A 27280-nucleotide genomic window follows, 5' to 3' on the forward strand; every position below is an offset into this window, starting at 1 on the left:
CTATTTCCACATCACCATCCGCCCTCAACACCAGTATTTTCTGAGATTCACAGTGGGGTCTCACCATTACCAATACCAGGTGCTCCCCTTTGGACTTGTGACATCACCAAGAGTCTTCACGAAATGCATGGTGGTGGTCACTGCATTTCTCAGACAACGTGGAATAATGGTGTTCCCCTACATCAACGATTGGCTGATAGTCTCTCACTCCCAACCTCAGCTCTATCAGGATGTAGCAATCATGCTTTGGCTTCTGGCATCCTTGGGTCTCTGCTTGAACCTCTCCAAGTCCCACCTGACCCACCGCAACCACTAACGTACTACTATATGCCAGGCTTCACATGCAGCCGCTTCAGCTGTGGTTTGTTCGTGCCTTTGACCCCCTTTGCATGCACCATTATGGTGCCATCCATTACCGTGCCAACCCTTCAATGGCAGACCATGGAGGAGAACCTTCTGTCTGGAATGCTGTTCCACCTTCCTCCTCCGAGTACTATGAATGAATGAATTTTATTGTTACAGCACATAGCCAGCAATTATAAAAAACCATAAAAGTAACTTACAATAACCAAATGGTAAAACTACTTTAAAAACAAGAAGGTTACTAAGGAACAACATTAAGCGGTCATTTTGATCACTAAAACCAGACTTAAGAATACGCTGCAATGGAATACATTTAAAGGAGTAAAATAGAATGACAAAAAAGGCAATAAGATTTAAAATCAAAAAGTCCTATCCCAAGTGACAACCAGAACACTGATGAGCTTTTACGACCAAGGAGCAAAATTTTGCAATGTCTGGATTTCAATGTCTAAAATATCCAGATGGTGAATCTATTTATGTAAAATTATACAAGCATTTTAAAATCTAAAACCAACAATACAATGTAAAAAGGACATAATTTAGTCTTAAAAAGATAAAAGAATGAGAATAAAAAAGTCAGTTATTTGGGAGGGAATCTAACCCAAGTGGCTACCTGAACACTGATGAGCTTTTACAACCAGAAAACAGAATTTTGCTATCTGGTGTATCGCTGTATGGTCAGGATTTAAAAGTAATTTCTCTATCTTATCCTGATCAGAGGAGCCAACCAAGAGAGGACCAATACATTTTGTGCGAGCTTCGTTATATAATGGGCATCTCAGGAAGACATGTTCCTGGGATTCTATCTCCCCAGACGCACACATGCATAGCCTCTCATTTCGGGGAGTTTTCTTGAATTTACCCTCGAGAACTGCAGAAGGTAAAGCAGAGCATCTAGCCAGCGTATACGCCCTCCTAAGTTTATTTGACTCCAGAATGGATAAGTAAGGGGCTTGAGCAACAATATATTTACTACTGTAAGGCGCTAAAAAGGCAGGGGTCGCCTGTACGTCCAGTTGGCGTTCAATATCTTCAATCCTCTGCCTGACCACTAGCTTAGCTTGAGCATCCCCCCTTTCCAAAAGCTCTTTGGGTGAAAACCCTAGTAGTGTAATTTTCCGAATAGTATGGGTCAGCCATTTAGATTGGTAATCGTCAGTCAGGATTAAGGGCACAAGGCCACATGGATTTAGGTTTATCTTTAACCAAAGAAAAATAGAGTGCAAGGTGATCTTGGCTTCAACTTTCATCATGCCAGTCTCTAGCCGTACCATTGCATTTGTAACACACCTTGGGACTTGGAGCACTGATCTCAAAAATTTCGATTGAACCAGCTCTAGTGGGGCATAGCAAGAAGATGTCGCTCCCAGTAGCGTCCCATAGAGCATCTGGGCTAATGTTTTAGCCTTAAAGAGTTTCAGTGCTGCTGGCACAAAATAGCCCCCTGTAGAACGGTAGAACTTGAGAATACCTTGGGCGGATTTATCACCCGTACATGCTGCTGCCTGACTTTGAGCGAACTTAGAGCCCGAGGCTTGGATAACCATACCAAGGTAACGAAAGTTGGTTACCTGTTCAAGATTCTGATCATTTATACTCCACTTTCTTAACTTAGGTCTCCTGCCAAAGGCCATCACCTTCATCTTCTGATAGTTAATAATCAATTTCTGATCACTACAATAACTGGCAAATCTATTCAATGCCCTTCTCAGGCCAATTGAGGTCTCCTCCGAGTACTCCTAGGGCATCTTTTCTACATGTTTTCCCCATTTCCACTTATCTCCAGGATGATACAAAAGATCATCCAGAATCATTCGGACTGCATCTTGATAACACCATGGTGGCCATGGCAACCTTGGTTTGCAAGTCTTCTGAAGTTGTTACGTGCAGTGTACCAATGTCTTCCTCTGGCACCCAACCTGCTCTCTCAACATCATGGCTGGATCCTCCATCACAATCCTGGGTTTCTCAAGATGACCATTTGGATAATAATGACCTGATCTTCCCTCCTGAGGTTCAGCATGTTCTCCTGAATGCGAGAAAACCAGCTATTCATTGCTCATACCAGGCAAAGTGGCGACATTTCGTTTCTTATGCTACCAGTCAGAGAGAAGACCCAAAGACTGCTCCCTTACCTGTGATACTCACCTATCTCGTTTCTCTTCACCAATCCGGCTTGGGCTATTCCTTGCTGAAAGTTAATCTTTCTGCCATTTCTGCCTTTCATGAACCTATCGAGGGAAAGACTGTTTTCTCACATAGCATTTCTAAGTCATTTTTGAAAGGTATGCTAAAACTCCATCCCCCAGTCAAGCCGTTTGTTCCAGCCTGCAGCTTGTCCCTCGTTCTTTCCAAACTTATGGGCAAACCGTTTGAGCCTCCTGGAACCATACCTCTACACCTTTTGTCTTGGAAAACAGCCTTTTTAGTAGCCGTCTCTTTGGCTAAGAGGGCGAGTGACCTGTACGCTTTGCAAGCTGATCCTCCATACACCATTTTCCACAAAGAGAAGGTGGTCCTAAGGACCGACCCTACTTTCTTACCTAAGGTAGTGTTGGCTTTTCACTTCTCCCAGCCTATTGTGCTGCCTACATTCTTTGCTAATCCGGTAGATGATGGCTAGAGGGCTCTTCACACATTAGATGTCTGCAGGGCACTCTCTTTCTACCTTTCTAGGACGTCCCCCTTTCACCAAGACCCTCGTTTATTTGTGGCCTACAGTAAGCCTCACCTGGGACATGAAGTCTCCTCTTAGCACCTGTCAGAATGAATCACCTCAACTATCTGGCTGTGTTATGAGCTGGCAAAACAACCCTTACCTGTTGCACTGAAATCTCACTCAACTAGAGCTGTCTCTGCATCTTCAGCATTCCTTGAGGGAAGTCCCTCTAGAGGACATTTGCACTGCTGCCATGTGGTCCTCGCAGACAACTTTTGTGACTCAGTATGCCCTTGATGTTCAGGCACGACGTGATGCATCCTTTGGCCAATCAGTACACCGATCTGTCTTCCACTGATGGCTGGTGTTCTTCTTCGATCAGGTAGGCTGGTATATTTATCTGATCCCTACATGTTTTCTTCTATTGCATGGTGATTTCTTGTCTGCTATGGAGATGCCTGCTTCCACCATCCTGTTCGTTAAGCTCGCTAAACACCCAAGTGTGGAACTGTACAGAGACCATGAAGAAGATAAACAGGTTGCTTACCTGTAACTGATGATCTTTGAGTGGTCATCTGTGCAGTCACAGATGCCCACCCAGCCTTCCCCACTGCTGGCATTTCTCAATGGTATGCTGTTTTTCTTCTTGGGACTTGCTAGCAGTGGTTGGGAGAAACTTAGTGGGAGGGTGTTTCCTTCTCCGCTCCAGACATGTGCAGTGGGTGTCAGCTCTCCAGAGCACGGGAAGGAAGCACGCCAAAATTCAGAGGCTAGCTCTTGTAGTTCTCAAGTCTATGGGAATTTACTCCCAAATATTAAGTGTTTTATTAGTTCAATGTTACCTTAAACATGCCAATTAAACATCTCCAGGACCTCAAAAACACCATGATTTCTGATTTCTCAAAATTAACAGATAATAGGTTGCTCTCACAATAGGATACAAATTGAAGTTAAGTTGAATAAATAAGGAGCCAAAATGCATCCTTGTTGGACTCCCAGATCAGAAGGAATTTTATGTGTTAAATTATGCAGTGAACTATATCAACTTTGACAGCTAGTGGAAGAATGCAGTTTGTGGATAAGGAAAAGTAAACATTTATCCATTCTCATCATGTTCCGCTTATTCCATAGAAGATTCCTAGGTACAGAACTGAAGTCATCATTTAGATCGAGGAAAGCAGAGAATATTTTTCCCCACCCATACCACTGTATTTCTCTACCAAGTGAGTGAGAGTAACACAATGATCCAAGATAGATTTACCAGGGCAGAAGCCAATCTGTTCTAGGCCCAAAAGATTTTGATCAGACATCCAGGCAGTAAGCTTATGCAGCAAATGCCTTGCATAGAGTTTGCCCACAATTGAAATTAGGCTAATTGGATGATAGTTTCCTGACAATTTAGAATCACCTAAAAAAAACCCATTACTACAATAGCATGATCCCAGTTTAATCTACTAGAGTAAAAAGAGTGGCCAGAGGAGGGGCCCACCATTCTAGGTGATTTTGAATAACTCAGGAGATAGCCCATCAGGGCCTGGAGCCTTTTCAACTTTCAATTGATTATTAAACATTTGGATTTGTTAGTGCTAACTGGATGCCATTCAGGTGAATCAGGTGGAACAACAGAAGTAATTGTAGAATCATAGAATATATTTGAAAAATAATCTGTCTAAGCCTGAATTGATACAGGGCTATTGGGAGATTGGCTCCTATGAAAGAAGGAACCTGCAACTACAGACCAGAATTGTTTGCTATTTTTGGCTAAGAAAGCATTAATTAAAAAATCCCAATTCCTGCTACATAACAGTCTCTTCTTATGAGCAATTGTATTTTGAAGTTGTTTCTTTCAGTTTAAAATAGCTAGTAGTTGCTTTGCTATTGCAGTAAGAATGGTATGTAGCACGTAACTGAGATTTCAGTCTTTGACATTCGCCATCAAACCATACAACAGTATTATTTCTAGATAAATTATGGCAAGCTACGGATTGCTGTTGAAGTGGGGTTCCAAATATAAAGTATTCTACTGTTCTTGGGATTTTTTAAAAGATGTAGAGTATTTGTGCTGCTAATTTAGTTACATTTCTGCAATAATTTTCATCTGAAGTGTCTAAAAATAACTTTTGTTGAAATATACACATCATTAGTAAAATCTGAATGGCAAGCTTTACACCCTTACTATTTTTAATTAACTTGAAGGTAGGCTGTACATGGTGATGGTGCCAGTTTTAAACAAGCAACACAGTGTAAATGATATTTATATCCATCCATTGTAATTAAAATGTTTAATATTCCAAGATTCATTTGGTGTCTCATGAAAAATAGCCAGTTATGAGGCAAATTAATACTTTATCAAAACCGTGATGGCTTTTGAAATGTTTTTAACTTGTTCAGTTATTCTTGATTTTCCTTAAAACTAAATATGCTGAACTGTATAATTTGGTAACTCTTTAGTCTCCCAGTGATTTTAAGAGGTATTTAATTAATGTGAATCTGTTAAGAGGGTTTTGAAAGAGGAGTTGAAGCCCAGCTGTTGTGTGTACACTTGCAGATGCAACCATGTGAACAATTACCAAGAGAAAATAATCCTGTTTAAAGGGTTATACTCAGAGTTCCATCTATAGGAGGTGCTGGCACACAAATTTTTAGCTCCAACTCAGGGAGTTTAAGCTTATGCTCACACTAAGGCATTTTTCACTCCTTTGGAAACAATGGATGATGGGGGAACTGCGTTCTAGGGCCCATAGAATTGAACCCCCTGGTCCAATCCTTTTGAAACTTGGGGGGGGGGGGGTGGTGGTTGAGGAGAGGCACCAGCAGCTATGCTGCAGATTTAGTGTCTTTACCACAAAAAACAGCACCCAGAGCCCTAGATACCCATGGGTTGATTCTCCATTATAACCTATAGGGCCCATTGACTATAATGGTTCCCATAGGCCAGGGGTGGCCAAACTTGCGTAATGGAAGAGCCACATAGAATAAACGTCAGATGTTTGAGAGCTGAAAAACATGAACAAATATTACACACAAGTTTTTATTGAAAAATATGCAAATTTGCTTTTTATTAACATTAAACAAGACTTCCAAAAATGAAAACAAAAGGGGTAAAAACAGATACTGATAATGATATTTATTTATCCAATGATATTTGCAGGCTGGGGGGGCTTTGAGAACACATTTAAAGTTAAATTTGCTTTCTTTCTCTCCTCCTCACCCCCCACACCTCAAGCCTACCCAGGGAAGGGAAAACTGTCTGGGGAAGGGAAGACCAATCATGGAGGCATGCCTTCCCTTTGCTTCCCAAGCTGTCCTGCTGGGAGCCACACAATACATGTAAAACTGTGGCTCCCAAGCCACAGTTTGGCCACCCCTGTCATAGACTATAATGGAGCCGGGGGGGGGGTATACTTTTCAGTATGATTTGTAAACTGCCTTGAGTAACAGGAAAAAATATTTGAATAAATAACTAGTTTGGACAGGTTGATAACATTTAAGCAACTTCCTCATTGTCAGCTTAGGGAGGGTTTAGACAGTGATTGTTCCACCTCTGTTACACTTGACCTGTAATTTGTCATTTCACTAAAAAAACAAACAAACCCCCGCCCCCCAAAGTAGACTGCAAGAGTAAAACCCACCCAAGTGCTGGTATGTTTTCTAAGGCTCAGTGCAGGGCGACAGTCCAGGTCTACCAATATAGTGGGGCCAGGTCTACCAATATAGTGGATGGAGCAGGTAGACCTGTTGTCTAGGGGCCAGGTCTACCAATATAGTGGAAGGGGAAGGGTAGACCTGTTGTCTAGAGGCTTGGTCTACCCCCGCAGAGGACAACATTTTCTGTAATGAAATTTGACTTGATTCTGTTTTCTCTTATAATGTTTAAATTATTCTTAAAATATAGTTTAAATATAGTTTAAAAGAAGTCATTCTGAGATTTTTACATGGTTATGTAAATAATCTAAAAACGAATTTATGTGATAGTGAAACACAGACTCGCTCACAACTTTAATGCTACTAGCTTTTTTTGCTCACAGGGTAGAATTTTTGCTCACAACACTGTGGAGCTTAGAGGGAACCTTGGTTATATTATAGGAAGAGTAAAGAAAAAAGAGTTTGATCTGCAAACTCCATGGGTGATTAGATATTCCTCTCTTCCTATAATTATTTTGATACATTCTGCTCTGCACACTGCATGTTTCTCAGATACAACAAACACTTGTTCTGGTTTAACGTGTCATAAAGTCAGCCCAGTTTGGGCATTTGATTTAGAAAATGACTGCCTAGCAAGGAAATTTGTATTACTTATTTTTTTAAAAAGACAGATTCAGTTATGATGTATTTCTAATAAAAATCTCCTTGAACCCTTTATGGCAAATTGAACTGTGTTCCAAGGAACATATTCCATAAATATTTTCAAATGGTTTGGAAGATTTGGTGGCTTGTTATAACTGAATTCAATTTATTTCCATGGTTAAACTTTTTTTTTAGATTGCCAATGTAACCAAGCTAGTTAGTTAGTTTGTTTGTCATGGAAACCCTCTTGAGGCGCATGCATGTGGTATGATTCATATTCACACATGTCTTATGGTTTGAGCAGGAATCTCTCAGGTGACATGTTCCTTAACTTACTCTGAAATGTATTTTGAAGATCACATAATCTCTCCTTTCTGTTCAGTGACATTCCCACAGCTCACACACCATAATGCTTCTGTGACCACAGATGGCACAGAGAAGACTTCACCAAGTGTTAAAGTGGCCATCTGAGTAAGCCCTTAGTCTATTGAAATATTTATTATTATTTTAAGTTTAGTTGTTTTGGCAGTAACTTAAAATAGCTTGATTATTCTTTTAAGACAATAAAATAACATTAGGGAAAATATTAAGTATAGGGAGAAATTCTCTAAGCAGATTTTTTTTCAGATAATTCCATGCTGCATCAGCAGGTGTTTAGACCCTGACTGGATGTCTACAAAAGAGAGGAAATTCTGAATTAAGGCTCATTATGGAAGCCCTTTCTCTCCTCTATATGCACATGCTAATAGGAGTGACACACGCATATCAGGGAAAATAGACTGACATAATGAGCCCTAAATTGGAGTTTCCTTCCTTTTGTAGATGTAAGTCAGATTCTGAAGCACCCACTGACACCGGGCACAATGCAACAGGAACTTCTCCTGTGCAACCCCATTGAAATTAATGGAACACTGAGAACAGGATAGAACACAATAATCCATGTGCAAGAGATGGCCCTGGCAGAATACACAAGGCCATACATTTTAACAAGAAAGTACTAAGATGCAATGTTATGTTGTTGTGGTGTGAGAATATTTTAGCTTTGCTTTCTACTCTTTAGTTCTGAAACACATACTCTTGAGAAGAACCATTATTTGTGATAAACAGGTCAGTTTAAAATAATGATTCTTTTTACTTACCATCTTTAAACTTCAGCATTTTAATAATGATTAGAAGAGCAGCTTCTCAGGTATAAATTATGCCACAGAGAGAAGCCTATGTATGGATATGTCTGTGTGGGTTCCTAGGTTTATCAATTCAATATGTAGTTGATGCAAAGGTGAAGCTTGAAGACTAAATTGGACTTTGTATTCAAGCCTAATTTATTGGTTTACATTTTTGGGATGGTGCGGGAAGAAATAGCACCAAATGTCCTGTCCAGCATGTAATAATGTTACACTTCCATTCACATATCGGTGTTCCCTGTTAGTTTGTTTCTTAACTTAAACATTATCTCATTAGGACCATTTCCTCACAGGTTATCTGGCCTGTGTTCAATGCTATTGGGAAGTGGTCCCCCCCCCCCCCCCCCAAAAAACCGCTTCATAGTGCATTTGTTTACCTCCTGGGTTTTCACCATCTTTACTGTTTCCCAAATCAGCTTTGCTGTACAGAGAAAGATCATAGTAGAGCCTGGATGATGATTTCCCCACCCACAAGAAAGCTATTTCCCCAGGCACTGTCCCCACAGTGGTGATTTCCTCCCCTCACCACTGGAGTAGGGCTTAAAAAAAGGGCAGTTGAATGTTGTTATATTGATATAACAATATCTCTAACAGTACCTCTGAACTCCAATATATATTTTTTTAAGTTGTGACTTCTTGTTTTAAAAAAGCTGGGAATGCAGAGAACCTGTTACACATATTGTTATACTATTATATAGATACTAGGAATAAGGCCCGCTATGGAAATAAATACAATGAGCTCTAGAAAGAGGCTCTGGGCTGGTGCCCCAGCCTTGGGCACTCAGCATCAATTTGCTGTGGTGACCTCAGCAACGTATAATGACAAGGAGCTTACCATTTTCTCCAGGGGAACTGATCTCTGTCATCTGAAGAGCAGCTGTAATTCTGAGTGATTTTCAACCCTCCCCTGGAGTCTGGCAACAGTGATTCCCCAGGAGGAAATGGCTGGTTTGGCGGGTGGAGTCTATAGCATTGTAACTGTCTGAGGTCCCACCCCTCCTCAAATCCCACCCTCTCCAGGCTCCACTCCTCAAATCTCCAGGAATTTCCTAACATGGAGGTGGCAACCTTATCTCATTCCCAGCCAACCATCAACCTACCTTTATCTGCCCCTCTGACTTCAGCTTTCCATCCCCCCCCCCCGCAGCCTCTACCACTTTCTCTTCAGTGGGGACCCAAGCAGGAGGGAAACAACCTCAGCAGGGTATAATGACAAAGAGTTCACCCTGCAAAGCAGCCATTTTCTCCAGGAAAAATGAGCTGTGCCATCTGGAGAGCAGTTTTAATTCTGAGTGATCACCAGCCCTCACCTAGAGATTGGCAGCAATGCTTTCCCAAGAGGAAATAAGATCTCCAGGAATTTCCCAACCTGGAGCTGGCAACCCTCGTCAGGTATGGCCCCAATGAGTTCCCCACAAAGGCCTGGGAAGGCCCTCCTGGCTTTGCCTTTTTACTGACAGAATCAAGTTTGGTTGCCTAGCAACAGCCTCTGAGAGAAAAGTTAGTCCCAACGGATCCAATCAGGATAAGTGTCTTTGTCAGGCGAGACAGTCATTTTGGCAGTTTATTCTGACAGGGAACAGTGGCTGAGGCAGCAGTGGGCGGGGAAGAGGAGTGGATCCAGCACCCAGCCAAAGGCACATGAGTACTCTTGATTGGCGGTTGATGGGCCAATGGCTGATGGAGCACACAGCACAGCCAATGGGAGAGCTGGCAGGGCCAACATATTATGACAATTAGATATATCAGATAAATTGTTGTTCAGTTGCTGTTTTCTCTCTCTTTTTTACTGAAAAAGTCTTAGTGGCCCAGAAGAGGTGAGATGGCTACTGCTGGTGAACTGGGGTAGGGAAACCTGCCATGTGGAAGGCTCATTGCTGCTTTGCTATATTGGCAGCTTTACTAACAATGGGGAAACCACACGTCTGTTTCCATGTGGAAACCACCTGGGTTGTCTTGGTTCTTTCTACAATTCATATTCCTATGTAAAATATCTCTTGAATGTTTCAGCAAGTTTTTGACTTGATTACAAATGTGACTTTATTAAAATAATTTTTTAATAACAAAGCAAGGAGAAGTGAATATTATGGCTATGACAGAAAGTGAAAGTGAATGGGTAAGAACTATAAAGACTGTTGCATACAGTACACTCCTAAACTAGCACTATATGCTTCTAAGACCATTGCCTTCAAGGAATATAATTCTGATTAGGATTGCATTGATTGTCATTGGCAGTCTGTTGGTCTGTTAGAATCAGTCCCTGTAGGTTCAAAATATTCCTCATTCTGTCATCCTAACACAGAAGAAGAGGGGGATAATCTCTGCATCAGCTGTGAAGGGGCCGTTTAATTAGATAACTGCCTAAATATTGTTTCCACATAACATATTCTGTTTCATAGTCGCCTGCATTAATTTCCCCATATTTCAACTGTTTCTGCTGAAGGAAATTACCTTCTAATCCACATTTGCTTTCTACTTCTACTCGCAGACCTTTTTATGAAGCCTTATTAAGTTTGAATCACTGCAGCACATTCACACACTCTTTCTGCAATTAATTTTTTTTTCTTTAAAAATTAGTTGTCTAGGTGGTGCTTTTAAATTAATAAACAGTATTAAATAATTCAGGTTTATGTCTTGATGTTTATGCTACAATCTATGGAACATTGGTGGATGCAGGTTTCACCAATCAGAGCTGAGGTTTAATCCCCTCACTGTTAACAGTTCATTGCTATATGCTCCCAAAGGAACAATTTATCCCTCCCTGGTGCCAAAATTATTACTACTTTCTGGAATTAGCTATTTTCTCTTTAGACTGAAGGAAGAAATACAGGCCTTTCATTTTTAAAATAAATAGTTAATTATTCAGGTTCTAGCTTTATTTACACTTAGGGTTGCCAGACACAGCAAATGATTGGAGATGAGGACTTCTGTTGGGTATGTGTGTGTGATTGTCGTCCCTGGTGCAGTGACATCAGTGTGACCTGAAAGTGACATAATCACACTGTGGGTGATGCTTTAGCATTCACTCCAAACTCTGTGATGATGTCACTTCCCCATTTCCCCTGAGAATTTCCTCCTACCACCCAGCTGAGTTGGGGGATGGGAGATCTGCCCCAAGCAGGAAGCTGGCAACCCTAATTACATTGACCCATCCTAAGCTTTTCCCCCTCCATGTACAGTCAAGGATGAATTCAGAAATGAGTCATTACAAATAGCTAAAACTGCTGGATAGATATAAAATAGTTACAAATAATACTGTCCTGTTCAAGCGGAGCTGCAGCTCAAGCGTCCTCCCTCGCTGGCCAGAACTGGAAACTCCCGCTTTCATGAATCCATGCCCCCAAATTTAATTCAGATTTGGTTCCCATCCTATTATACGTGGATGATGCAGCAGTTCTTCCTTTTATCAAGGCAGGATTAAAGTATTCCCTATCAACATTTATCTCATTTTGCAGCCAGAACTCCTTATCCATTAATTTTAACAAGACTAAAATTCTGGTATTTTCTAAATCATGGATGCAATCTGTTTGGAAAATTGACGGAAGAGAAATTGAACAAGTCAAATCATTTAGATATTTGGGAGTCCTTTTTCATTATAATTTAAAATGGTCCATGCATCGGGAGCACTCTCTTCACTTGGCTAAGAACAAGATGGCTGCTATAATTCGCTTTTACTATCCAAAAGGTAATCAATTTGTTCCTGCTGGCCTATGTATTTTTTGAGCTACAGTAATTTCTCAATTACTGTATGGGATCCCAGTGTGGATTCAGGATTTTAACAAAAAAACTGAATGTATTAACACAATCTTTTTGCATCGTATTCTTGGTATTTCCAATTCTGTTGGTTATTTTATCCCGTGTGCTGAGTTAGGTCATCATATTATAGAACCCAGTACTTGGATTGCTACTGTTAAATACTGGCTATACCATTATATTCTACCTCCTCCAAACAGTCTTACTGCCTCTCTACCCACTGATTTCATCTTTACCCACTGTTTGTCTCTAAATGGTCCCAATTAATATTTGATAAATATTAGGCATTGATTTAAATTCCTTAGCCAACTCTAGTCCAAGTTATATATTTTGTACAATCTGAAGGAGAATCTGGAACATTGTCTCTCAACTAATAAATGCTGGTGCATTGGGAACTTGTTCCCCATGTTTCCTGGGCCTCTCTTATTTACAAAATTCTATGGCTCAGTAGGAGCTGTGGTGGCTCAAGTGGTTAAGACGCTGAACTGCAGGCTGTGGAAGGTTGGTAGTTCAGGAGCACGAGACCCGAGTGTGCCGCATGACCGAGTGAGCTCCTGTCTCTAGTTCCAGCTCCTGCCAATCTAGCAGTTCGAAAGCAAGAAATTGCAAGTAGATAAATAGGTACCACTTCGGTGGGAAGGTAACAGAGTTCCATGTGCCTTGGTGTTTAATCAAACCGGCCACATGACCACAGAAATGTCTTCGGACAGCGCTGGCTCTTCGGCTTTGAAATGGACATGAGCCCCGCAACCCTAGAGTCAGATTCGACTGGCTTTCGAGCAAGGGAACCTTTACCTTTTTTATGGCTCAGTACTTTTCAAATTTAGTAATCCCCTCTCAATCTAGAGCTTTCATGCTGGCGAGATTCAATATATTTTCCTCAGCTGTGGTCAGAGGTAGATATAAGGGTATCCCCCTTGAGGCAAGACAGGTGCCACTGCAGAGAACCTGACTCTGAACAGCATATCCTTTTACACTGCCCATTGTTTACTCAGTTACATTTACGTTTGATTGTCCCCTTCCTTCAAACCTCTAAGACCACGACCCCTAGAGGCATTCAGTACTTGCCACAATGTGGCCAAGTGCAAGGTGATGCACATTGGAGCCAAAAATCCTAAATATAAATACACATTGATGGGGTCTGAACTGGCAGAGACTGAGCAAGAGAGAGATCTTGGAGTTGTAGTGGATAACTCACTGAAAATGTCGAGACAGTGTGTGACTGCAATAAAGAAGGCCAATGCTATGCTGGGGATTATTAGGAAGGGTATTAAAAACAGATCAGCCAATATAATAATGCCCCTATATAAATCAATGGTGAGACCTCATTTGGAATACTGTGTGCAGTTCTGGGCACCACACCTTAAAAAGGATATCATAGCTTTGGAAAAAGTGCAGAAAAGGGCAACTAGAATGATAAAAGGGTTGGAACACTTTCCCTATGAGGAAAGGTTAAAGTGCTTAGGGCTCTTTAGCTTGGAGAAAAGACGACTGAGGGGTGACATGATCGAGGTTTATAAGATTATGCATGGGAAAGAGCAGGTAAAGAAAGAGGTACTTTTCTCCCTTTCTCACAATACAAGAACTCGTGGGCACTCCATGAAACTGCAGAGCGGTCGGGTTAGAACGGATAAAAGGAAGTACTTCTTCACCCAAAGAGTGATTAACACATGGAATTCACTGCCACAGGAAGTGGTGGGTGCTACAAGCATGGACGGCTTCAAAAGGGAATTAGATAAGCATATGGAGCAGAGGTCCATCAGTGGCTATTAGCCACAAGGTATAGCTAGGGGCTCTGGGGCAAGTGATGCTCTGTCTTCTTGGTGCTTGGGGGGGGGTCAACAGTGGGAGGGCTTCTAATGTCCTGGCCCCACTGCTGGACCTCCTGATGGCACTGGTATTTCTGGCCACTGTGTGACACAGAGTGTTGGACTGGATGGGCCTTTGGCCTGATCCAACATTGGCGTCTCTTATGTTCTTATGTTAAACTCCCTGAAATTACTGAGCAGGTGGCAGAGTTTTTGGCAAATGTGCAAAGGAAAAGGTGAAGGGAAGAGAAAAGGGAGGGGAAAAGGAAGGAGGAAGAGAGAGAATGAGCCAATCTTCTTCCTTCCCTGTTGGTTAAGCTTCCCATTGCAATTGTGTTTTTTTAATTTCTCTTTTTACTATTATTATTACTACTGCTACTACTACTACTATCATTCAACACTACAGTTATTTGTATTTATACTGCTTTTATCTTGGTTTCTTGGCTATTTGGCAAGCTGCATTGTTAGTTCTCCTTTATTATAGTTATGCCAATAAAGGTTGTGGTGGTGATGATGATGATGAGGAGTCATTACCATTGTTTATACTTACAAAGCAGAGGCAAACCATAGTTTAGAAACTGCTTGTCTGTTTTCAACTTTCTTATTGTTCAGATATTATGATTAACTTTGGAACAAACCATGGTTTGCAAAACTCACTGTCTGATTTCAGCTTCTTTCAGCCATGATTTTACAATTTTTACATCATGCCAAAGCATAATTAATTTTCTTAGCTGTGCCTTGGCTTGAGGTGTGAATTCAACCAAGTTTAAGGGACTGTGGTAACTTTCATGAACATTTTTACTTAGAAATTATAAGAATTTTCAAGTACCAGAATGAATGTTATATTTAACCATTCAAAGCAAAATTCTATATTTCTCAATAAAATTTATGATTGTGGCTATTAAGATTCCCAATACAACCAGAAATTCCACAAAATTCTAATATTTCCCCATAATATTTAATATTTGTATGTCTGTGTGTACATATGTGTGTGTGTGTGTTTCCTATTCACAAGAAACTATCACTGTATCTAACAGTCAGTGTAGTCCCTATCTGCAGTTACATAACTCTACTAACTTGGGCTATGTTGAGAGAAGAGAGATTTTTCTCCAAATTGTATGTGTCGGGCGGAGAGGTCTACAGAAGAATCCTAAACTTTAAGAGTGGTTGTGGGGCAAAGCACCTCTTCCAGCATCTGAAGAGGTGACTCTACACATGGACATCACCAGATGGGCAACACCGAAATCAGATTGATTATATCATTTGCAGTCAAAGATGGAGAAGCTCTATACAGCCAGTAAAAACAAGACCTGGAGCTGACTGTGGCTCAGATCATGATCTACTCATTGCAAAATGCAGACTTAAACTGAAGAAAGTTGGGAAAACCATTCATGTTTGACCTAGATCACATCCCTTAGTGAGGTGAAGTGAAAGTGAAGAATTGGTTTAAGGGACTAGATTTGATAGATAGAGTGCCTGAAGAACTATGGACAGAGGTTCATGACATTGTACAGGAGGCAGCAATCACCACCATCCCAAAGAAAAAGAAATGCAAGAAAGCAAAGTGGCTGTCTGATGAGGCTTTACAAATAGCAGAGGAAAGAAGGAAAGTGAAAGGCAAAGATGAAAAGGAAAGATTTACCCAGCTGAATGCAGATTTCCAGAGAACTGCAAGGAAAAATAAGGAGGCTTTCCTAATGAACAGTGCAAAGTAATAGAGGAAAACAATAGAATGGGAAGGACTAGAGATCTCTTCAAGAAAATTGGAGAAATCAAGGGAACATTTGGTGCAAAGCCGGCCATGATAAAGGACAAAAACAGTAGGGACCTAACAGAAGCAGAAGAGATTAGGAAATGATGGCAAGAATACACAGAAGAACTATACAAGAAGGACCTCAATGTCCTTGACAACCACGACAGTGTAATCACTGACCTTGAGCCAGATATCCTGAAATGCGAGGTCAAATGGGCCTTAGAAAGTATTACTAACAACAAAGCTAGCAGAGGTGATGGTATCCCAGTTGACCTATTCAATGTCTTAAAAGATGATGCTGTTAAAGTGCTGCACTAATATGCCAGCAAATTTGGAAAACGCAACAGTGGCCACAGGTTGGGAAAAGGTCAGTTTACATTTCAATCTCAAAGAAAGGCCAAGGAATGTTCAAACTATCGCTCAATTGCACCCATTTCACATGCTAGCAAGGTCATGCTCAAGATCCTACAAGCTAGGCTTCAACAGTACGTGGATAGAGAACTGCCAGAAGTACAAGCTGGGTTTCGAAGAGGTAGAGGAACTAGAGATCAAATTGCCAACATTCGCTGGATTATGGAGAAAGCAAGAGAGTACCAGAAAAACATCTACTTCTGCTTCATTGACTATGCTAAAGCCTTTGACTGTGTGGATCACAACAAACTATGGCAGGTCCTTAAAGAGATGGGAGTACCAGACCACCTCACATGTCTCTTGAGAAACCTGTATAAGGGCCAAGAAGCAACAGTTAGAACCGGATATGGAACAACTGATTGGTTCAGCATAGGAAAAGGAGTACAACAAGGATGTATATTGTCACCTTGCTTATTTAATATATATGCAGAGTACATCATGCGAAATGCTGGCCTGGATGAATCACAAGCGGGAATTAAGATTGCTGGGGAAAAGATCAACAACCTCAGATATGCAGACGATACCACTCTAATGGCAGAAAGTGAAGAGGACCTAAAGAGCCTCTTGCTCAGGGTAAAAGAGGAGAGCGCAAAAGTGGGCTTGAAGCTCAACATCAAAAAAACTAAGATCATGGCATCCGGCCCCATCACTCCTTGGCAAATAGAAGGGGAAGCTGTGGAAGTAGTGACAGACTTCACGTTCCTGGGATCCCAGATCACCGCAGACTGTGACTGCAGCCATGAAATTAAAAGACGCCTGCTCCTTGGGAGGAAAGCGATGGCGAACCTAAACAGCATGATAAAAAGTAGAGACATCACCCTGCCAACAAAAGTCCGCATGGTCAAAGCAATGGTATTCCCAGTAGTCATGTATGGCTGCGAGAGTTGGACTATAAGGAAGGCCGAGCGCCGAAGAATAGATTCTTTTGAACTATGGTGCTGGAGAAGACTCTTGAGAGTCCCTTGGACTGCAAGAAGAACAAATCAGTCAATCCTCAAAGAAATCAACCCTGACTGTTCCCTGGAAGGCCAGATAATGAAACTGAAGCTCAAATACTTTGGCCACCAAATGAGAAGGGAGCACTCACTGGAGAAGACCCTGATGCTGGGAAAGATTGAAGGTCAAAGAAGACGGGGACGGCAAAGGATGAGATGGTTAGACAGTGTCAGTCCAGATAGGGGGCCAACTGCCGAGCCCGCCGAAGATGGAAAAAGGCGAACTTGACAGTGGCTGCCACCTGGGCCTCCATCGTTAAAGCGGAGTCCAGGTTTGCTGGGAATTGGTATTGTCACTAGGAGATCTAGCTGTTTGCCAGTTTGCTGGGAAAAAGATCAACCTCAGATATGCAGACAATACCACTCTAATGGCAGAAAGTGAAGAGGACCTACAGAGCCTCTTGCTGAGGGTAAAAGAGGAGAGCGCAAAAGTTGGCTTGAAACTCAACATCAAAAAAACCAAGATCATGGCATCCGGCCCCATCTCTCCTTAGCAAATAGAAGGGAAAGTCATGGAAGCAATGACAGACTTCATGTTCCTGGGATCCAAGATCACTGCAGATGGTGACTGGAACCATGAAATTAAAAGACGCCTGCTCCTTGGGAGGAAACTTATACAGCGTAATAAAAAGTAGAGACATCACCCTGCCAACAAAAGTATCTATGGCCAAAGCAATGGTATTCCCAGTAGTAATGTATGGCTGTGAGAGCTGGACCATAAGGAAGGTTGAGCGCCGAAGAATAGATGCTTTTGAATTATGGTTCTGGAGAAGACTCTTGAGAGTCCCTTGGACTGCAAGGAGATCTAATCAGTCAATCCTAAAAGAAATCAAACCTGACTGTCCCTGGAAGGCCAGATACCGAAGATGAAGCTCAAATATTTTGGCCACCAAAGGAGAAGGGAGCACTCACTGGAGAAAACCCTGATGCTGGGAAAGATTGAAGGTCAAAGAAGAAGGGGACGGCAAAGGGTGAGATGGTTGGACGGTGTTATCGATGCAACGAACATGAAATTAAGCAAACTCCGGAGCACGATGGCAGACAGGAGGGCCTGGTGTGAATGTGGTCCATGGGGTCGCAAAGAGTTGGACTCGACTGTGTGACTGAACAGCAGCAACAGATACAAACCCCAAACCAAAATCCGGGCTGAACATTGCTTTTTGGGGGCTCAGGTGGACCAGCTCGAAGGTTACATGTACGGAAGCTCGAGCGCCCAATGTTTTCACACTCAGCTTGGAAATGTTCAGGTACTTTCACCAGAGAAACCCGACCCTCACCATTTCGCGCAGAAAAGCAGGTGTGGGTGGGATTTTTCAGCCATTGAAGAACCAGTGCTGGGCACCCGAAGCTGAAAGGCATCTCCAATTTCCAATCAGAGACATCCATCCTTCTCCCTTGGAATGGGAGGGGTGTGTATATATATTCCCAGGCGGCACTTGACCGTCCTTTGTTTCGCGTCGTGGTCTCTTGCAGTGCAGTGCTCCTTTTGCTCATAGAAAAAATCTTGTGGTGGGTCTGGGGTGGGGGAAAAATTTACTGGTGTCGCTGGGTGGGTGGGTGGATAAACCAGCTAGATCTCCTAGTGACAATACCAATTGCCAGATAAAAAACATCCTCCCCTTCCCTTTTCTCGCCGTTTCCCCCCTTTCTGCATTTCTCTGCTGCAATGCCTGGTCACCGCGTGCCCTTTCTCTCTTCCCTGTGATGGGTGGGAAACTGGGCTTCAATTCTTTTGCTTTCACAACATATTTTCGGATTGACTCCGGGGTTGACTGTTTCCTTGGCAAGTCAAGCAGCAGAGTCACACCACCCCTTCTGTGGGTTCTGCAAGCAGCTGTTTTTTCTGCCCGCTGGTGGTGTGGTTTGACTTTTCTGCTCATCCCAAAAGGACAGTCACTCTCCTCTGGCCAGTTGGCAACCAACCAACCAACCACTCTTGGGGGGGGGGATTGGTGACTGCCCTTAGCACTGGCTGTGGGTCTTTTCTTCTTTCTGCACCCTGCCTTCCTGGGTTGGTGAAGTCCCTCCACTCAGAGTTCCTTCTCTCCCCCCCCCCATCGCCCCTCAGCGACCAAGTCTCAAACCACCTTCTGGGGTGGGAAGCTGGCAGTGGCAAAGACCACTGGGCTCTGGCTGTGGGTCTTTTCCTCTCTCTACACCTTGCCTTCCTGGGTTTGTGAAGTCTCTTGCCTCAGAGTTCCTTCTCTCCCCACCCCCGCCCCTCGGCGACCAAGTCTCAAACCACCTTCTGGGGTGGGGAGCTGGCACTGGCAAAGTCCCCTGGGCACAGGCTGTGGGTCTTCTCCCGTTTCTGCACCCCATCTCCCTGGGTTGCTGAAGTCCCTCACCTCAGAGTTCCTTCTCTCCCCCCCTTCGCCCCTCAGTGACCAAGTCTCAAACCACCTTCTGGGGCGGGGAGCTAGCACTGGCAAAGTCCCCTGGGCTCTGTCTGTGGGTCTTTTCCTCTCTGCACCCTGCCTTCCTGTGTTGGTGAAGTCTCTCACCTCAGAGTTCCTTCTCTCTCTCCCCCCCCCACCTTTGCCCCTCTACGACCAAGTTTGAAAGCACCTTCTAGGGTGGGGAATTGGCACTGGAAAAGTCCCCTGGGCTCAGGCTGTTGGTCTTCTCCCCTTCTGCACCCTGCCTCCCTGGGTTGCTGAAGTCTCTCACCTCAGAGTTCCTTCTCTCTCCCCCCCCATTTCCCCTTGGCGACCAAGTCTCAAACTACCTTCTGGGGTGTTGAGCTGACACCCCTTTCTTCCCCCTGCCTCCCTGGGTTGCTGAAGTCTCTCACCTCAGAGTTCCTTCTCCCCCACACTCGCCCCTAGGCAACCATGTCTCAAACTGCCTTCTGGGGGGGCCAGGTGGCAAAGATCCCTGGGCACAGGTTGTGAGTCTGTTCCCTTTTCTGCACCCTGCTTCTCTGAGTTGCTGAAATCTCTCACCTCAGAGTTCCTTCTCTCTCCCTCCCCCACCTTTGCCCCTCCATGACCAAGTCTCAAACCACCTTTGGGGGTGGGTGTTCCAATGGTTCCCTGGGAGGGTGGGGGGTTCAGCCCTGCCCATTGGTCACATCACCACTGGTGGGTGGAGGGTGGGCCCAGGGAGAGAGAGCCACCTGCCCCTGTGAAGATGTTCCCCAAGCCCCCGGGCAGGGTGAGGGTTTCAACCCTGCCTGGTAATCATGTTGTCACCAGTGGGTGGAGGGTGGGGCCCATGGAGAGAGCCCCACGTGAGTGGTTCGGCCCTGCCCAGCAGTCACGTTGCCGGTGGGTGGAGGGTGGGGCCCAGGGAGAGAGTGCCACCTGCCCTTGTGCAGGTGTTCCCCAGGCCCCAGGCAGGGCAGGGGGTTCAGCCCTGCCCAGTATTTACATTGCCGGTGGGTGGAGTTTGGTCCCAGGGAGAGAGATCCATCTGTCCCCGTGCAGGTGTTCTCCGGGCCCCGGGGAGGGTGGGAGATTCAGCCCTTCCCGGGAATCACGTTGCCACCAGTGGGTAGACAGTGTGCTCAGGGAGTGAGATCCACCTGCCCCCATGCAGGTGTTCCCCGGGCCCCGGGTAGGGCGGGGAGGTTCACCCTGTCCAGTAGTCACATTGCCAGTGGGTGGAGGGTAGGCCTGGGGAGAGAGCTGCACCTGCCTTGTGTGCATGTTCCCCGGGCCCCTGGCAGGGCTGGGGGGGGGGCTCAGCCCTGCCCTGGAATCACCTTGTCAGTCGGTGAAGGGTGGGCCCGGGGAGATAGTGCTACCCATCCCTGTGCAGATGTTCCCTGGGCTGGGTGGGAGGTTCTGCCCTGGTCGGTGATCCCATTGCCGTTTAAAGGAAAGAGCACCTACCATCCCTGTCACCTTCCCAGGCAGGGTGGGAGCCTGGGTCCCAACCAGTCCTCATGTCCAAAGGGCTGGGTGGTTGGCCCCAGGAAGACAGAGACACTCGCAACCATGTGGGTGGTCCCTGGGGAGGTCCTCTGGGAATTGGGTGCCTGTAGCTGAACGAGTTCTGCTCTGGACTGTCTGAAACCATCACTGGACAAGTCCTCCAGAAGCAGTTTCCCAGGAGGCACCGGTCTTGGGGGTCTGCTACTCATACCCCTCAGACCCAACAGGCATGTGACTTGTGGGGTATGTGAAGGGCCACCCCAGGGGTGGGCTGTGTGAGTTGGACACCTCTAGCTCACCGGGGTCAGTTTTGGTCACTCCTGAACCAGCGAGGGGGACATTGTCTCTTTGGGGGCCTGTAACTTGGCCCCCCAAAGTTGAAGAGGGACCAAACGTGGTAGGCACACTGAATAGAGTTAGCTGGAATCATGCTGAGAATTTGGGCCCCCAGGACCCCCCGGGGGTCTTTTCTGCATCTGGACTGGTCTGGGAATGGGGTCGATTCGGTTTGGTACAGGGCAAAATTTGGAAAGTGCCCATCCCTACTAGTTTGTAATAATCAACTTTTGGTTTTCAACACCTTGCTCACATTAATTATTTCATAAATACATAGTGTTACAATTATTGTTTTTCTGAATAGTGTTAAAGTTATTCATACATTCTGTTTGAAATGGTATGAGTTCAGTGTTATCTTGCAGCAGGAGAAGTTTACATTCAAATGTAAATCCCATAAGATCATGGTTTATTTGGTGTCATAACTATACTGGTACCATACTAGTAATGATTTGCTGTAAAAAGTAGTTGAATGGATCAGAGAAAGGGAATCCAGTCTGTGGTGCATAATATATCTTAATGATGATTGAAATGAAAATAATTTCAATAGCTGTATCAGTGTTCCATAAACTTATTTTTATGCTTTCTTTTAGCTAATTGGAGGCTATGATTGAAAAACTGGTTTGAAAAATCTTTGTTCTGAAAGTGTTGTGTGACCCAAGTTCATGTCCTTTTTTCCCTGCTTTAATAAGCTTTCTCACTTCTGGTGTTCAATCACAAAGCAGGTGGGGTAATTTTGCAGAACTCATGTTTGGAATTCCTTACATTAATAATGTTTTAAATGTTTTGTGTTGTAAGCTGCCTGCTTCCCTGGAGAGTGGTGGCATAAAAGTTTTCTAAATAATAAATCAATGAAAGTTTACAAAGAGGTAGAATAGTTTTTCTCATCCACTTTTCCACCAGCAGGCACCTGGCGTGGTTTATAACACTTGGCAATCCATACAAATAAGCAGGCATCCTATCCTATCCCCCCCTTTCTTTCTCTCTCTCTCTATCTATCTATCCCCAACTTATTGGCACTTTCTGGCTCTCCCATTGGCTGTGCTGAGTGCTCCATCAGCCATTGGCCCATCAACTGCCACTCAAGAGTACTCTCATGCCATTAGCTGTGTGCTGGGTCCACTCTTTTCCCTTGCCCACTGCCCGCTTGGCCACTTCCCTGTCTCAATAAACTGCCAAAATGGCTGTCTCGCCTGACAAAGATGCTTCTGCTGCTTGGATCCTCCATGGCTGGCTGGCTACTGAGGTGAGCTGCCCCCCTCAAACCATTCTCTTATCTTCCTGCTGTGGGACTAACCTTGCCCTCAGTGGCTATTGCTAGGCAATCAAGCTTGGTTTTGTCAGTAAAAAGGCAAAGGCAGGAGGCTCTTTCCTGGCCTACTTTGGCCTTTGTGGGGAACTCATTGGGGCCATACCTGACGAGGGATGCCAGTTCCAGGTTGGTGAATTCCTGGAGATTTTGTGGTGGAGTCTACAGAAGCCAGAGTTTGGGGAGGGGAGAATCTTCAGCTGAATAGAATGTCATAGAGTCCACCCTCCAAAGCAGTTATTTCCTCCTGGGGAACCATTGCTGCCAATCTCTAGGTGAGGGCTGGTGATCACTCAGAATTAAAACTGCTCTCCAGATAGCAGAGATCAGCTCCCTTGGAGAAAATGGCTGCTTTGCAGGGTGGACTTTTTGTCATTATACCCTGTTGAGGTTGCTTCCCTCCTCCTTGGTTCCCCACTGCGGAGAAAAACTGTACTTTTCCTAGGTAGAGACTGCAGGGGGGGAGATGGAAAACTGAAGTCAGAGGAGCAGATAAAGGTAGGTTGATGGACGGATGGGAATGAGATAGGGTTGCCACCTCCATGTTGGGAAATTCCTGAAGATTTGAAGAATGGCGCCTGGAGAGGGTGGGGTTTGAGGAGGGGTGGGACCTCAGACAGGTACGATGCCGTAGACACCACCCTCCAAACCAGCCATTTCCTCCTGGGGAACCATTGTTGCCAAACTCCAGGGGAGGGCTAGAGATCACTCAGAATTACAACTGCACTTCAGATGACAGAGATCAGTTTCCCTGGAAAAAATGGTGGACTCTGTCATTATACCCTGCTCAGGTTGCCACAGCAAATTGACACTGACTGCCCAAGGCCAGGGCACCCATCCAAGAGCCTCTTTGTAGAGCTTGTTGAATATTTCCACAACAGGCCTTATTCCTAGTATCAATTATAAATTCTTAACTAAAATCCACATCCGATAAGTAAAAACAAAATGCTAAAACTCGAAATTAATCAGGCAATAGTGATGGTGTTCTTCTAGCTCTCTTGTGTTCCATAGGAGTTCTATTTAATTTCAGCAAAAGAAAGAATTAAGTAGGGCAAAAAGTCTTTCATTGAGCCAGAAGAATGTTTTAGCTATAAACTGTAATCCAGCAGTCTATAGGTTTCTTTGATGAAGCTCCCACACAAGTGAGTTTGTGTTCACTCCAGTGTTGGGGAACTTTGTATGCACTGGTTCAGTCACCATTCCATCGTGCACATTGGAATTCCCATGTGCAAAACTGAGACATAAGTTTTGAGTGGGTTTTATGTAGAAAATACTGCACTAATTGTACTTTTGTAAGACAACCATTACAGGACAATTAATACAATCCTGTGTTGTTGTTTTTAACAGACTTCAGAATTATTAAGTCTATGGTAACCAAGACTATTTTTTCCTATTCACAGAGCAAGCTTTTCATGGAAGGATTTAGAAGCCTAAAAGAAGGAGAACCGGTGGAATTTACTTTTAAGAAATCTTCCAAAGGCCTTGAATCAATACGGGTAACAGGTCCAGGTGGGATACCCTGTTTAGGAAGTGAGAGACGACCCAAAGGAAAGACAGTACAGAAAAGAAAGCCAAAGGGAGATAGGTAATTAATTTACTAACTTTTTTCTATTTATGCATTTTTCTGAAAGTATTAATAGTCTATAATAATTTGTGAAAAGACTTGCTTCTTCATATACTCATAAGTAATAATGCCAAAGTATAAAGAGATTTAATTGATTACCAGTGGTATGTTGCATCCAGAAAACTCCCTGTAAAAGAAGGTAACATACAATTGGCATCTACTTGCATCACCTTTCACTATATACGGATTGATTATTTCAAAATTTGTTCCAGTTTTCTGGACATTGCATTCCTTTACTTGTAAGTACCAGTGAGCTTCTGGTGGTTCTTTTTGCTCACTTAGATCACTTCATGGTATTCAAATGTTCTTTATGACTATGATGATGAAGTGATGTATTTCAGATTAATTCCTGCCTTTGAAATGGGTTTCAAGAGTATATCCTCTAAAATTAAAAACCTTCTGAATATATATTATGTTTTAGTTAAGCTTACATATGCCTGTCTTGTGTTGTATGTACCACCTAGAAGTTTGATTAGGTAAAACAGATGATGCAGATGTGCAATTTCCCTGTAGTGCTGTGATATTTTCTGTACAGCAAGCAACATGTAGGGACATATTTTTGTGATAACTTGGTAGTATAGCAGCTGGAATGCAACTTCTTGAGTGTTTATGTCCTTGCACAGCACATCTTAGATGCTAAAGCATTTCAAATCTTACACATGGAGATCAATTAAAATGGTTGTTTATGTTGTTGTGCAACAGGAGAATGAAAAATCCTGGGTGATTCTGTGATCTGAGTTGAGATTAGATTTGGATGGTAGGGTGAGTGATCCTACTCAAAGCAGGTGTGGTAAGAGATTGCTTGACTTTGGAGTTTTTGAAGACTATGCTGTGTAAATCTGTGAGGTTCTTATTCAGATGGGGCAGCTGCTGTGTAGTTGTGATCATTATGTGTTGTTGAAACCTAAAAACTTGCCAGCTTAAAAAGGAAATAGTTGGCTTTCCTAGATGTTTGTTTAGTTGTTTATTTGATGTTTTAGCCCTGCTTTTCTCCCCAGTGGGGACCCAAAGGAGCTTACAGCATTGTTCTCCCTTCCTCCATTTTGTCTTCACAACAACCCTGTGAGGGAGGTTGGGCTGAGAGAGACTGGCCCAAGATCTTTCAGACGGCTTTCTAGCAGATTGGGGATTTAAACTAGTCCAGTCTCCTAACCAGTACACCATTTCCATGACATCGAGATTTGTATTACAGACCCATTCAAGCCTGCATGCTGAACAATTTTAAAACATGCTGTTGACATGTATAATAACAAGTATCCTATGGATGATGAGTGATTGATAGGGATAAACATCCATTAATATCAAGTAAGGTTGGTCTTGAGCTGATTGAAATATTCAGTCACTGCTGAATTACCATGTAATGCATGCTACAGTGGATTATTAATAATACAATGGGTATTGATGAGGACATGCAAAAGTAGTAGGTGAAATGACTTCATGGAGTAGTTCCAGGAAGACATTTCCTGCATGAAAGACAGTGTGGAAGAAGGGCTAAGAAGATGGGCAAGCAGAGACAGAGCTAGGCAGATTTTTCAAAGAAAAATCCCAGGCATTGCATAGTGAGAGGCATAGGTTGTAAAAGGCCACTATGAAATATAGACATGAGCGAAGCAATTTCTTGACTTTTGATCTTTATTTGGTCTCATCGCAGTGGACCTTTTTCAAGTATCCTAGTCTGGGTGGAACAGCAGACACAGGGTCTTAAGTTATTATAGTGGCGGCTTCAGCACCCCACAATTGGGTATCACTGTCCAATAAATAATCCGAGCCCGTCCGCTGCTCTCATTGTCACATGGATCTCATATCACTGGGTTCCAAGGGCACTCCCGACTTAGGTAGTATCACCACCGTTGGTGATGGTGGTGGCGGCGGTGGCCCCTACGTAAAGGCCTGGTGGAAGAGCTCCGTCTTGCAGGCCCTGCGGAACTGCATAAGGTCCCGCAGGGCCCTGATCTCTTCTGGGAGCTCATTCCACCAGGTAGGGGCCACCACTGAGAAGGATCTAGCCCTTGTAGTAGCGAGCTTTACCTCTCGGGGGCCCGGAACTACTAATCGGTTCTGGGTCCCCGACCGTAGTGCTCTTGGGGGTATGTACGGGGAAAGGCGGTCCCTCAGGTAGGTCGGACCCAGGCCATATAGGGCTTTAAAGGTAAGCACCAGCACTTTAAAGCGGATTCGGTATGCTATTGGCAGCCAGTGCAGTGCCTTCAACCCAGGCTTGATGTGCTCCCACCTGGGGAGGCCCATCAGCAGCCTAGCTGCTGCATTCTGCACTAGCTGCAGCTTCCGGATCAGCGATAAAGGCAGCCCCATGTAGAGAGCATTACAGTAGTCTAGCCTTGAGGTGACTGTCACATGGATCACTGTAGCCAGATCTTCGCGGCTGAGGAAGGGAGCCAACTGCCGAGCCTGCCTCAGATGGAAAAATGCAGACCTGGCAGTGGCCGCTACCTGTGCCTCCATCGTTAAAGAGGAGTCCAGGAGCACTCCCAAACTCCTAACCTCCGACCAAAGGCACCCCATCGAAAGTCGGGAGAGGGAGCCCCAACCCCAAACCGTTTCGACTCAGGCCCAGGACCTCCGTCTTCGCCGGGTTTAGTTTCAACCGACTCAGCCTGAGCCACTCAGCCACGGCCTGTAATCCCTGGTACAGATCTTTTGGGTCGGAGCCCGACCGGCCACCCAACATCAGATAGAGCTGGGTGTCATCTGCATATTGATGACAACCCAGCCCATACCTCCTGGCAATCTGGGCGAGAGGGCGCATATAGATTTTAAAAAGCATCGGGGAAAGCACTGCCCCCTGAGGCACACCGCATTCAAGCGGGTGTCTCTGGGACTGCTGTTCCCCTATTACCACTCTCTGTCCCCGATCTTGGAGAAAAGAGGCAAGCCATTGAAGGGCAAGCCCCTGTATCCCCGC

General features: G+C 44.1%; 1 protein-coding gene across 2 annotated transcripts in view; it reads left to right on the forward strand.

Annotated features, from left to right (window-relative positions):
- The window catches only part of LIN28B (lin-28 homolog B (C. elegans)), a 215728-nt gene that overhangs the window by 88693 nt on the left and 99755 nt on the right, over positions 1-27280 (forward strand). For both annotated transcript variants that reach the window (XM_015427810.1, XM_015427811.1), the window contains exon 3: positions 24134-24318. In XM_015427810.1, the coding sequence (XP_015283296.1) occupies positions 24134-24318 (185 nt within the window). The remainder of the gene's footprint in view (positions 1-24133; positions 24319-27280) is intronic.

This window comes from Gekko japonicus, unplaced genomic scaffold (assembly GCF_001447785.1).
Source record: "Gekko japonicus isolate JY-2015 unplaced genomic scaffold, Gekko_japonicus_V1.1 scaffold556, whole genome shotgun sequence".
Classification (NCBI taxonomy): Eukaryota; Metazoa; Chordata; class Lepidosauria; order Squamata; family Gekkonidae; genus Gekko; species Gekko japonicus.